This window comes from Martes martes, assembly GCF_963455335.1.
Source record: "Martes martes genome assembly, chromosome: 1".
NCBI classification, from domain to species: Eukaryota; Metazoa; Chordata; class Mammalia; order Carnivora; family Mustelidae; genus Martes; species Martes martes.
In genome coordinates this window covers 117,394,368-117,408,029 of record NC_137888.1, presented here as the reverse complement: position 1 = coordinate 117,408,029, position 13,662 = coordinate 117,394,368, and the positions used below count along the sequence as shown (strand labels likewise).

Below are 13,662 nucleotides of genomic sequence, written 5' to 3'. Positions count from 1 at the left end.
TTCTACCTGAATCTGTAATCCCCAAATTGCAATTCTTTAATCCCAAATAAACACTTGTTTGTTAACAAGAGACAGAAGTAGAAAGATGGATGCCCCTAAAGAAAAAAGAAAAAACTACAGTAAAACCCACTGGTGATGATTTATACAGAAAATTAAACCTTGGTGCTATGAGGACAGAAAAGGCTATGTGGTATGGCAAAAAAGTAAATGATGACTAAATTCAGGAAGTACCCCCAAAATGCTGAAGAAAAATTGAGAAGATAAAAATGCAAAAGATGGTAAAAAGGACAGAGAACTAAGAGTTAACCCAATGGAATAGAACTATTAGTCAATAAAAACAGAAATCACTCAGTTGTCAAGTAAAACATTTTTATAAAGTGTAAGTTGTATGTTTAGCTACTGAGAGAAAAAAATAAGGAAATACTTCAACCAAAAGAAAGTTCAAGAAATTACACAAGCACAAATCACCCAACATTAAGATTATGAAGCCCTCAGTGGTTGAGACACACATATATATATAATTCTAATTTTGGCCCATAGCCAAACACTTTGATTTACCACCATCTACCCCAGTGAAAAATTCCCCCAATACTGGAAACACATGACTAATAGAGCAAATCAGATCCCCAGCCAAAAAGATGATGCATCTGAGTCATGAATTTATCCTCATACCATCCAAAGGAGGAGGAAAAAAAAAAAAAAAGAATAAAACCAGCTATCATAAAAACTAAAGAATGAAAACAGGAACACAACAATAACACCAGAAGGACTTGGAAGATGATATAAAATTGTTTATCCTCTCAGTAAAACACAGAGAGTACCAAGAATAACCCAACTGGAAGCACAATTGTTAAAAGGATACATTGAGCAAATTTAGAGACGGACTGACTTAACTAGAAGATGAGCCCAGGGACATGTTTGAAAGAGAGACAGACTAGATGACACGTATTCAAAGCCAACTTCTCATCAGAGTAAAGAATATCATTAAAGAAAGAGCAATGCTATACTCAGATTCAAAGGAGTAACATCCCAAACGTAGATGCTTGATGTGTCAATCACGACTTTCTACCTGAATTAAGACTAACTACCTAGGATTAAATAAATGTAGAAGATGAACATATTTAAAAGGCTAATGAAATTATTTCCAACTCAAAGATGAATATAATCTATTATCTAAAATGAATATAATCTATTTAAAGTTTTAAAAATGTTGCAAACCACTAAGAAACACTAAAAGCATAAAAGCAGATAAAAGTGACAAAAGCCAACTATTAATTCAATAAATATATCTTGAGTATCTACCATGCCAGTCATTAGGAGTGGAAAGACAGATGTAACACGGTGCCTGACACTTCAGGAGTTCACTGCTTGCATGAAGAATTCTCAGCCCGCATAGAGATGCTCTTTAAGACTAAAAACAAAATGAAAGCTAACCTTAATATAACTTTTAGGATTATAGATGAAAAGGGTTAGTATCTAGGGGATTTGACTTATTTAGTTAATCTTATTTATTAAATCACATACTAAACAAAATACATTACACTTATTGTTATATTGAGAATTATAGGAAAAACAGGAAAAAAAAACCAGGCCAATTGAGATGAACGTGGAGCTAACTAGAAAAGAAACAATGCAAAGAAAAAAAAATAAGATATATTTGGACAGTAAAACACACTGCAAGAAATCAAATCAGTAAGAACATAACATAGTTACGAAGCTTCTGTAGAATGTGGAGAAAAAAAAGACCAAAAGGGTAAAAATGATGAAATATGGTTTTATAAAAGCCAAAGAACCAACATTTAAACAATGTTAGTCCTTAAAGAAGAAATTAGAAGAAACAGAACAGAAACAATAATCATCTGTATAATTTATTTATTTTTAAAGATTTTATTTATTTGTCAGAGAGAGAGCACGTGCGCACAAGCAGGGGAAACAGCAGGCAGACCAGGTGCAGGGAGAAGCAGGCTCCCCACTGAGCAAGGAGCCTGAAGCAAGACTCAATCCTATGACCCTGGGATCATGACCTGAGCCAAAAGCACAGATTTAACCAACTGAGCCACCCAGGGGTCCCTATCTGTATTATTTAAAAGAAAAAGAACAAGCAAACAAATCTTTCCTGGACTGGAAAAAAGTTATAACCCTTCAAACTGAAAGGCATGTAGTCCATGTATAATGAACTGGAAAAGTTAAACATTCCAACAAGATTAAGGAAGAAAAATAAAAAATAACACCCCTACAAAAGAATAAATATCAAATCTGCTTTAGACTTCACAATAAATTTCAAATGACAAAGGAGCATCATGCATAGAACATGCTTGAAAATATTTAAACATATTAACATACTGGTCCTTCAAAAATACTTAATCCAGCAGGATCTTTTGTAGAAACCAATAAGCTATTCCTAAATCTTATATGGAAATACAAAGGGCCTAGAATAGCCAAAACAATTTTGAACAAGTTATAGGACCCAATTTCAAAACTTACTAAAAAGTCAAAGTAATTAAGACAGTGTTGTATTGGCAGAAAGAAGAGAGATCAATGGAACAGAACTGAGAATCCAGAGATAAATCCTTACATTTAAGATCAATTGACTTTTTTTTTTAGGTCAATTGATTAAAAAAAACAAACAAACAAACACACCAAGGCAAGTCAATAGAGAATGCAGTCTTTTCAACATATGGTGCTGAAACCACTAAATGTCCACATGACCCCCCAAAAAAGATTTAGACCCTTTACTCACACTACAGACAGAAATTAACTCAAAATGGCTCAGATATAGAGCTAAGAAAGAAATTTCTAGAAAAAACACAGGAGTAAAATCTTTGTGATCTTAGGATATGCCAAGAGTTCTTAGATATAATACTAAAAGCACAATCCAGAAAAGAAAAAAGTGATATACCAGACCTCCATCAAAATTAAAAACTTACTATTCAAGAGACACCATAAAAGAGAGGCACCTGGGACTCCTGGGTAGCTCAGTCCGTTAAGCAAGACTTCAGCTCAGGTCATGATCTTGAGTTTCTGGGATTGAACTGTACTCCCCACTCAGTAGGGATTTGGGGGGATGATAGAAATGTTCTAAAACTGGATTGTGGTGATGGCTATAAAACTTTATAATTTTACTAAAAATTATTTAATTAGATACTTAAAAGAAGTGAACTTTATGGTATATAAATTACACCTTAATAAAGTTGTTCATGCCAAGACAATATGGAAGAAATGGATGCATTCCTAGAGAGGTATAAACTATCAAAACTGAACCAGGAAGAAATTAAAAACCTGAATAGACTCATAACAAGCAAGGAAACTGAAGCAGTAATCAAGTACCTCCCAACAAACAAGAGCCCAGTGTCAGATGGCTTCCCAGGGGAATTCTACCAAACATTTAAAGAAGGATTAATACCTGTTCTCCTGAAACTCTTCCAAAAAATAGAAATGGAAGGGGAACTTCCAAACTCATTTTATAAGGCCAGCATTACCTTGATCTCAAAACCTGACAAAGACCCCACCAAAAAGGAGAATTGCAGACCAATATCCTTGATGAATATGGATGCAAAATACTAGGCAATAGGGTCCAACAGTACATTAAAAGGATTATTCATCACGACCAAGTGGGATTTATTCCCGGGCTGCAAGGGTGGTTCAACATACACAAATCAATGTGATACGCTACATTAATAAAAGAAAGAACAAGAACCATATGATCTTTTCAACAGATGCAGAAAAAGCATTTGACAAAGTACAGCATCCTTTCTTGATCAAAACTCTTCACAGTGTAGGGATAGAGGGTACCTACCCCAATATCATCAAAGCCATCTATGAAAAACCCACAGCAAATATCATTCTCAATGGGGAAAACTAAGATCTTTTCCCCTAAGGTCAGGAACATGGCAGGGATGTTCACTATCACCACTGCTGTTCAATGTAACACCAGAAGTCCTAGCCTCAGCAATCAGACAACAAAAAGAAATAAAAGGCATCCGAATCAGCAAAGAAGTCAAACTCTCACTCTGAAGATAATATGAAACCTTATGTGGAAAACCCAGAAACTCTACCCCAAAACTGCTAGAACTCATACAGGAATTCAATAAAGTGTCAGGGTATAAAATCAATGCACAGAAATCAATTGCATTTCTATACACCAACAACGAGAGAGAAGAAAGAGAAATTAAGGAGTTGATCCCATTTACAACTGCACCCAAAACCGTAAGATACCTAGGAATAAATCTAGCCAAAGAGGCAAAGAATCTGTACTCAGAAAACTATAAAGTACTCATGAAAGAAACTGAGGAACACAAAAAGAAATGGAAAACGTTCCATGCTCATGGATTGGAAGAACAAATATTGTTAAAAAGTCTATGCTACCTAGAGTGATCTACACATTCAATGCAATCCCCATCAAAATACCATCAACTTTTTTCACAGAAATGGAACAAATAATCCTACAATTTGTATGGAACCAGAAAAGACCCCAAATAGCCAGAGGAATGTTGAAACAGAAAGCCAAAGCTGGTGGCATCACAATTCCAGACTTCAAGCTCTATTACAAAGCTGTAATCATCAAGACAGCATGGTAGTGGCACCAAAAAAAAGGCACATAGATCAACGGAACAGAACAGAGAGCCCAGAAATAGAACCTCAACTCTATGGTCAACTAATCTTTGACAAAGCAGGAAAGAATGTCCAATGGAAAAAAGACAGTCTCTTCAACAAATGGTGTTGGGAAAATTGGACAGCCACATGCAGAAGTATGAAACTGGACCATTTCTTTACACCATACACAAAAATAGACTCAAAATGGATGAAAGACCTCAATGTTAGACAGGAATCCATCAAAATCCTTGAGGAGACATAGGCAGCAACCTCTTCCACCTCAGCCATAGCAACTTCTTTCCAGACACCTCACCAAAGGTAAGGGAAGCAAGGGCAAAAATGAAGTATTGGGACTTCATCAAGATAAGCAAGGAAAGGGGCGCCTGGGTGGCTCAGTGGGTTAAAGCCTCTGCCTTCGGCTCAGGTCATGATCCCAGGGTCCTGGGATCAAGTCCCACATCAGGCTCTCTGCTCAGCGGGGAGCCTGCTTCCTCCTCTCTCTCTGCCTGCCTCTCTGCCTAGTTGTGATCTCTGTCAAATGAATAAATAAAAAAAAAATCTTAAAAAAAAAAAGATAAGCAAGGAAAGGAAACAGTCAACAAAACCAAAAGACAACCAACAGAATGGGAGAAGGTATTTGCAAATAACATATTAGATAAAGGGCTAGTATCCAAAATTTATAAAGAACTTATCAAACTCAACACCCAAAGAATAATCCAATCAAGAAATGGGCAGAAGGGACGCCTGGGTGGCTCAGTTGGTTAAGCGGCTGCCTTCGGTTCAGGTCATGATCCCAGCGTCCTGGGATCGAGTCCCACATCGGGCTCCTTGCTCCGCAGGGAGCCTGCTTCTCCCTCTGCCACTCTGTCTGCCTGTGCTCGCGCTCTCTCTCTCTCTGACAAATAAATAAATAAAATCTTAAAAAAAAAAAAAAGAAATGGGCAGAAGACATGAACAGACATTTCTGCAAAAAAGACATCCAAATGGCCAACAGACACATGACAAAATGCTCAACTTTACTCGGCATCTGGGAAACAGGAATCAAAAATACAATGAGGTATCACCTCACACCAGTCAGAATGGGTCTAATTGAAAAGTTAGGAAATGACAGATGACGGTGAGGATGCAGAGAAAGGGGAACTCTCCTACACAGTTGGTGGGAATGCAAGCTGGTACAGCCACTCTGGAAACAGTGTGGAGATTCCTCAAAACATTGAAAACAGAGCCACCCTACGACCCAACAACTGCACTACTGGGTATTTACCGCAAAGATACAAGTGTAGTGATCTGAAGGGGCACCTGCACTCCAACGTTTATAACAGCAATATCCACAACAGCCAAACTATTGAAAGAAACCAGATGTCCATCAACAGATGAATGGATAAAGATGTGGTGTATACATATGTGTCTGTGTGCGTACACTCATACACACACACACACACACACACACACACACACACACACAGAATATTATGCAGCCATCAAAAAACTGAAGTCTTGCCATTTACGACATTTACGACCACATGGATGGAACCAGAGGGTATTATGCTATGTGAAATAAGTCAATCAGAGAAAGACAATTATATGCTCTCACTGATATGTGGGATTTGAAAAACAAGACAGAGGATCATAGGGGAAGAGAGGAAAAAATGAAACAAGACGAAACCAGAGAGGGATACAAACCATAAGAGACTCAATCTCAGGAAACAAACTGAGGGCTGCTGGAGTGGAGGGAGGTGGGGGTATGGGATGGCTGGGTGATGGACACTAGAGAGGGTAAGTGTTGTGGTGAGTGCTGTGTATTGTGTTAAGACTGATGAATCACAGACCTGTACCCCTGAAACAAATAATACATTATATGTTAATAATTTTTAAAAAAGAAAAAAATAAAGTTTTTTAAAAATAAAATCCATGAGTCCATACTGAAAAGACAAATAGAAAGTCTGATTAGGAACAAGATATTTTCAATTGCATAGTAGGTCCCACAAAATATTAATTACAAAAGGAAAAAGAGTAACTTGATATTGAAGACTGGCAGAAAATGTGATTCCAAAGTACTGGGCAAAAAGAAATCATGTGTGAACTAGACCATAGGATCACTTTAGTGGCAATTTCTGCCAAAGATGCATAATCTATAATCTGAACTTAATCATAAGGAAACATTAGGCAAACTTAAACTGAGGGCATTCTACAAAATAATTGCTTTCTAATCTTCAGAAGGGTCTAAGTCACCAAAGTAAAGACTGAGAAACTCTGCCAAATTGAAGGAGACTAAAGAGACAATATAATGAAATGTAACACATGCATCTGGATCATGCATGTGTTACATTTCATTATATAATCTGGACTGGATCATTTTGTTCTGAGGAACAGTATTTGTACAACTGACAAAATTTAAACAAAGTTTGAGGATGAGATAGTGGTCATTTATCACTGTTATCTTCCTGATTTTGATGGTAGTATTGTGGTTACATAGGACAATATCCTTGTTTGCCCCTAAATACTGAAGGTTTTTAAGTAATCTCTACACCCAACGTGGGGCTGAAACTCATGACCCCAGAATCAAGAGCTGCAGGCTCTACTGACTGAGCCAGTCAGGCACCCCTCACACTGAAAGTTCTGGGAATGAGATGAGGGCATATCATGATGGCAGTTCACTCTCAAATAGTTCATGGGAAAAAGGATCTTCATACTACCCTTGCCTATAAAATTTGATATCATTTCTGTAAAGGAGATTATTTTTAAAAATTCTTAAAGTAATTATATTTACATAAATAATTTTTGTTTCAGTTATGTTTGGGGGAAGAAAAAAACAAAGATACACGCCTTCCAAATCATTACAGAGGATAAAACCGAAGAAATTATTGCCCACAAAGGAAAATGCAAAAATAGAAACCAAAATAAGAAAGTATAAAACCTCACAAAAGAAAATCAACTAAAAATAAAACCAGTTAGGATAATGCCAATGTTTTAAATTCCCTATGGTAAATAAGAGAAAGACTTAAAACATAACAAAAGGCAAAAAATTATATCATGGGACAAACACAAATAAAGTAAACTGAAGTCGAAAGAAATCAGTGTAGGGGCACCTGGGTGGCTCAGTGGGTTAAAGCCTCTGCCTTTGGCTCAGGTCATGATCCCAGGGTCCTAGGATGGAGCCCCACATCAGTCAGGCTCTCTGTTCAGCAGGGAGCCTGCTTCCCTCTCTGTCTCTCTCTCTCTGCCTGCCTCTCTGCCTACTTGTGATCTCTGTCAAATAAATAAATAAAATCTTAAAAAAAAAAAAAAAAATCAGTGTAGCATGAGGCCAAGTAAGCAAGCAAGAAAACATAAAATAACTGGAAATCAGGAAAAAATAAAATTTGTAATTAAAATTTGTAGGATCAATTCACCCTCAGATTAAAAACCAGTTTGCCAGGGGCGCCTGGGTGGCTCAGTGGGTTAAACCCTCTGCCTTCAGCTCAGGTCATGATCCCCGGGGCCTGGGATGGAGCCCTGCACTGGGCTCTCTGCTCAGTAGGGAGCCTGCCTCCCTTCCTCTCTCTCTGCCTGCCTCTCTGCCTACTTGTGATCTCTGTCTGTCAAATAAATAAATAAAATCTTTAAAAATAAAAATAAAAATAAAAACCAGTTTGCCAGAATCTGTATCCCATCTCTGCCACAGATTAGCTCTGTAACTCTGGACAAGTTTTTTAATCTTTCTGCCTCAGTTTCCTCATCTGAAAAATGGGGATTAGAGTACTTACCTCATAATGTTATCAGAACATTTACTGAGTTAATGCAGGTAGAGTTCTAAAAGTTACCTGGTGTAGAGCAGGAGCTCAAGTATTCCCTATTCCCTATTATTTGTAGTTTTAAGGTTTTTTTATTATGAAAGTAATACATGCTTAGTATATAAAAACTGAAAACTATAGGTCAAATTAAGTAAGCATAAATCACCTATATCCCACAACCCAGCACAAACCACTGTTAATATACCTCTCTTGGTGTACTTCCTTACAATCTTTTTTTCTACACTTGATCCTTATGTATAGGTCAAAGATCTGAAGTTTAAGAACTACCCAAAGAATTTACTTTCCTTAGGGGATATGTCTACAACAGTCAAAAGTAACAGGTATTAAGTTAAAAATAATGTATCTACTTAGGCCTAGGAGTGAAGCTTACTTCAGTTATAAATAAGAAAAATACAGTTCTAATTCACAACCTGTTTTCTTATACTTTTTATCTATAAAAAAATATATTTTAAAAATAGAACAGTGATTCAGAAAACATTTTTATTTAAAATAAAATATGTAAGTTTGAACAGTTTTCCACACTGAGTCACAACATATTCATGGTTCATGAAATCAGTTTGGTGGTTTGTGATCAATATCTCTTTTTAATAATAAATAGAAGAATGTCAGACAGTACTACATGAAGTAATGATTAAGTACTGCCTCCTCGAACAACACTTATGTATGGAAGGATATGTATGCTGGTTAGATAGTAGAAAATGTATTTTGTACTCTGAGTCACCTTTAAAAAACTCTGCGAGCTGCTGAGGTAGAAAAATGAGGAAAAAGTTCTTGAATGTGACTTAATCACCTGCTTCTAAACTGATACATTCTGTAACTATGCCTATACATTTCCTTTCCCTTTTTCATGTTATTCTCACCCACACAAGCCTCAAACTTGCCCACAGCGCCAGCCTACTCCACTCAGTTCTCTGCTGCCAATCAGTGAAGCTGTCGCAGGGTACACCAATTGCTAAGCAGTAAGCACCAGTTGTCCATGAACTCTTCGCCCCCACCAGCCCTCCCAGGCCTAGAGCGTGCTCCCTGAAAAATCACTCCTGACTCCCTCAGGCAAGGGTTTTTCTCTGGACAAACAATTACCAACTCAGTGGAATCTTCCAGTCTAAAAAGTTCTCTTGCTTCCATTCCCCTGCTATGTCATCTTTCTTGGACCGGGACTAATTGCTACTTTCTTGGAGATTGGATTCCTCTCTAATTTTTTCCATTTTCTAAATTATTTTACATAGAACTGACAATACTAAGGGGGGAAAAAAGAATGCACTCTTCCCTACAGGTGAAAAAGTATGAAAGGAAAAAAAAAAAGAGAGATTTCTCATCAAACAATGCAAAAGGACTGAAGACTCAGGGAAAGAAAAATAAGAGACCACAGAAGAGCTGAGAGCAGAATTTAAAGAATCCCAATTAGTGATGTTTAAAACCAAAGGTGGATTGTGAGTCCGTGCTTGCCTCTATTACCCCGGGGTGTAGGGCAAATGGTACAAATGACTCTCAGCCCAAATCTGCAGTCAAGAATAAGGCTGATGAGGCAAGCTTTCTGCATCTCTACATTCCATCTGCACGGATATTTTTGTGGTGAAAAAGTGCCTGATAAATCAACACATTTTTTATACTTTTTTTCTTCTTAAAATTGCAACTTAAACTAAAAAATTTAAATACAGTATTGGAGCAAATTAACAAGTCTATTTTTAACTTTTTTTTTTTGGATGGAAGCAGCATGGCTTACTGGAAAGAGCACTGATTTCAAAGCCAGGAGGACCTGGGCTCAAATCCCAGCCATGCCACTGACTAGCATGTGACCTTGGCGAAATTACTTCTCCTGGAACCCCATCTTTATCTGTCTTTTGGGGGTAATTTACAGAATTAAATGAAAAGCAGAGCTTACTGTGCATAGCACCCACAAACCACAAATCTAACTTAACTTTCTGCTCAGACCACGTTCCTATCAATACCAGTAACAACATGGTTATGGTTACCGCAATACTTCTCAACTGAAAATGGACTGGAAAAAAAGAGGGGATAGAAAGAGCGAAAGGTAGGGGTCCCTGGCTGGCTTAGTTGGTACAGTATACGACAACTCTTGATCTCAGGGTCATGAGTTCATCCCCCACGTTGGGTGTGGAGACTACTTAAAAAATAAAATTTTGAAAATAAAAGAAAAAAGAAAGAGGGAAAGGGAGTAGATGGACCTCAAAGGATGAGCTTGGGGCTTTTGGAAGAGAGTAGGCAACATACAGAGTACATGTGAATGTATATGTTTATACTCATGATTCTGAAATAATTGATACTGAAAATATTTGTCCAAAAGGCTTGTGTCTCTAGAACCACAAAATCAGGAAGCTGTTTTAGGAAACCCCGTAAGTTTGGTCACTGATGAATGGTACATTTACAAACATTTTCCTAAAATGTCAGGTAATATGACTTTTACTGTATGATGGCATCTTTGGGTTTTCAAATATCTTAAACTGAATACACATAGGTTTTTTTTCAACAAGGTATTTATAATCACCTTTAAATTAAGATAAATGGAGTTTATACTATAGTTGTGACTTCCTATTAGTTAATTATCTAAAGGCTTTCACAAAAAAATTACCAAAAAACAAAATTTTTAAAAGATTTTTTTTAAGTAATCTCTACACCCAACATGGGGCTCAAACTTATAATGATGAGATCAAGAGTCGCATATCTACTGACAAGCCACCGAGGTGCCCACGAAAATTTTTATCATCATAATCAAATCAAAATTAAACTCATGATGTTGTCAACAAAAGATATGATCCTTGCCTTTTGAAACAATCTAAAACTGCTTTAACATATACCCAAGAGGTTAGCAAATATTTTAAAGTCTGAAAATATTAAGTGTTGCTAAAGACAGAAAAAAATTGTGATGGGAAAATAGATTGGTAAAATTACTTTGGAAAGCAATCTGGCACCACCCACTAGAATTGAATGTGCTAACACCCTACAATCCATCAACTCCACATCTAAATTTGTATTAGACATTTGCACCAAGAGATATGGAAGAAGTTAATGATAGTAATTTTTTAGAAATAAGGATCTTATAATAACCCCAATGTCTGTAAACACGGGAAGAAATCAACTGTAGAATATCTATAAAATGGCAGACTATAGAGTCATGAATAGAAGTGAATTAAGCCACATTTTGGATGAATCCCCAAAACATACTGAGCTAAGAGAGGAAGTTATAGTAAAATTATATCACTTATGTAAATTTCAAAACCAAGTAAAACAACATATCGTTTACAGATACATATGGTAAAATTATAAGAAAAGCAAAAGAACTGTTAATACAAAATGCAGGACAAAGGTTACCTCTGTGGTGGAGGAAGTAAGCTATAACCCAGAACGTGTGAGGGTTTCAATTATTTTGTGAGATAATTATTCTTTTGTGATGACATACTTGACAATAAGTTTTTTTTTAAAGGGGGAACACAAAAACTAAGTCACAGATGGAAACCTGCATAAAGAGCAAATCATAAGAGCCAAATTTAAGAACTAAGAATACACACACTTCTTCACATTTAATATGAGATCCTGACCTTTACACAAATAATTCTACATTTCGGAAAAAATTGAATGAGAAACTTAAAACTCATCCCAAACAGTCTTCATGCTACTCTGTGTATCTCGACATTTCCCTAAGAAGGCGACACCTTCAACTACTCTGTATGAAGTTCCCAATTATCTGGTCTCTAAACTGAAAAAGTCTTTCTAGGTACGTTCAGCAAACAACTTTAACTTTTCTGTATCCATATACCATAAGAATGGGCAGTTTTATATTAGCACTAACTCCTGCTCCAGAAAAAAAAGAAGCAAAATGGATGATCAATGCACTCTCTTGGGTAGAATGGTCTCATGTGGGGCTCTGGTTTTTGAAACCCTTCCTTCTACCCCGGTCTACTATCTTGCATTATGCGTGAAAACACTTCGGAATGAAAACAATTACAAATATAAAATGATGCATTCTCTCCTCTCAAGCGATGAAAATCACTAATTACCGGGGGCTTCACAAGGCAGGTAGGTGCATGGGATATAGATGACAAACCTCAACTGGTAAATATGGCACTGCCTCCAAGTGAAGAAACTACAAATACAGAGTTTAAATTTTCTTTTATTTTGCCTTTTCTTGAATCCGACACTTTCCAATTTCCTGATCGTGGCACCAAGCCAACCACCCTTTTTAGCCCCCAACTTGTTCCTCAAGTCCCCCATTCCCTTCCTTCTCCAGCACCGCCGCCCACTCTCCACGGCGCCTCCGTTCGGCCATCGCCTCTGCACAACCCCTCACCACACTGCCAGGAACAACAGTGTTCCTCTTCTGGTCCAAACCTCCAGGTCCCCCGACCTCTGAACACCACACCTGCTCCAGCCGGGCGGGTCCAGGGCTCCGACCTCCACGCCCATCAGACCGCACCCACACATCCCCCCAGCTCTCCTCGCTGCCGCCCTCTCGGCCCTCCCCTTGGTCCCGCAGCCTCAGGGATTCGCGCCCCCCACTCCCTTTTTCCACCGAGCCTCCCCCTCACTGCACCTGTGGCCCGGCCCTTCCACCCTGCGGTCCCCTCACTGCGGGGCCTTTCCGGCCGAGTGCACCGGCCCCCGCCAGCCCAGCCCAACCCAACCCAGTCCGGCCCGCTAGGCCCCGACACCAGGCCCCGTGGTCTCTGCCGCCCCTTCTCCTCACCGTGCCCTCCCCGGGGCTCTCGTCTCGGGCCCCCTCTGCTTCCTCACCGACCGCAGACTGCAGCCCCGCATCGGGGTGGCCCAGCGGCTCTAGGGGCGCAGGCTGCAATTGCCGCTCGGGATCCCGAGGTGCCTGCTCCATGGCTGCAGTTTGGCTCGGCGGCTCCAATGCGCTTGCGCCGTCGCTCAGCGCGCCCCACCCCTCCCCGCCCTTCCCCGCCCCTCCCCGCCCCGCCTCCCGGCACCGCGGCTGTTCGCAGGGACTGAGATCCCCGGAGCTTCCCGCCCGGGGCGGAGGCGGGAAGGCTTCCCTACTTAGGAACGGGTTAGCTGCTAGCCCGGGAGACCCGGAAACCCGGGAGAACTGATTGAGGGAGAGAAGGGGAGAAAGGCAAGGGGAAGAGCAAGTAGACACAGGAACGATTCCGGCGGGCGAGCGCCTAGAGAAAAATTGAGTTAGAAGAAATCGGAGACCGCGGTCTGACCTTCCCGCTCCGAGCCTCGGTCCCTCCTGCCTTGTCGGTTCCACTTTTTTACGCGGAAAGTCCAGGGCGCCATAAATTTAAAAACTTAC

The 13,662-nt window shown here is 39.1% G+C and overlaps 1 protein-coding gene across 2 annotated transcripts in view; it reads right to left on the bottom strand.

Annotated features, from left to right (window-relative positions):
- Nucleotides 1-13,260, bottom strand: part of SNX4 (sorting nexin 4) — a 61,141-nt gene extending 47,881 nt beyond the window's left edge. The window contains exon 1 of one of the 2 annotated variants that reach the window (XM_080808663.1): nucleotides 13,137-13,260. In XM_080808663.1, the coding sequence (XP_080664789.1) occupies nucleotides 13,137-13,160 (24 nt within the window). In that variant the 5' untranslated portion in view covers nucleotides 13,161-13,260. Of the gene's footprint in view, nucleotides 1-13,089 lie in introns of both variants that reach the window. The other variant, XM_080808662.1, reaches the window with a different exon arrangement.
- Nucleotides 13,261-13,662: the final 402 nt, after the last annotated feature.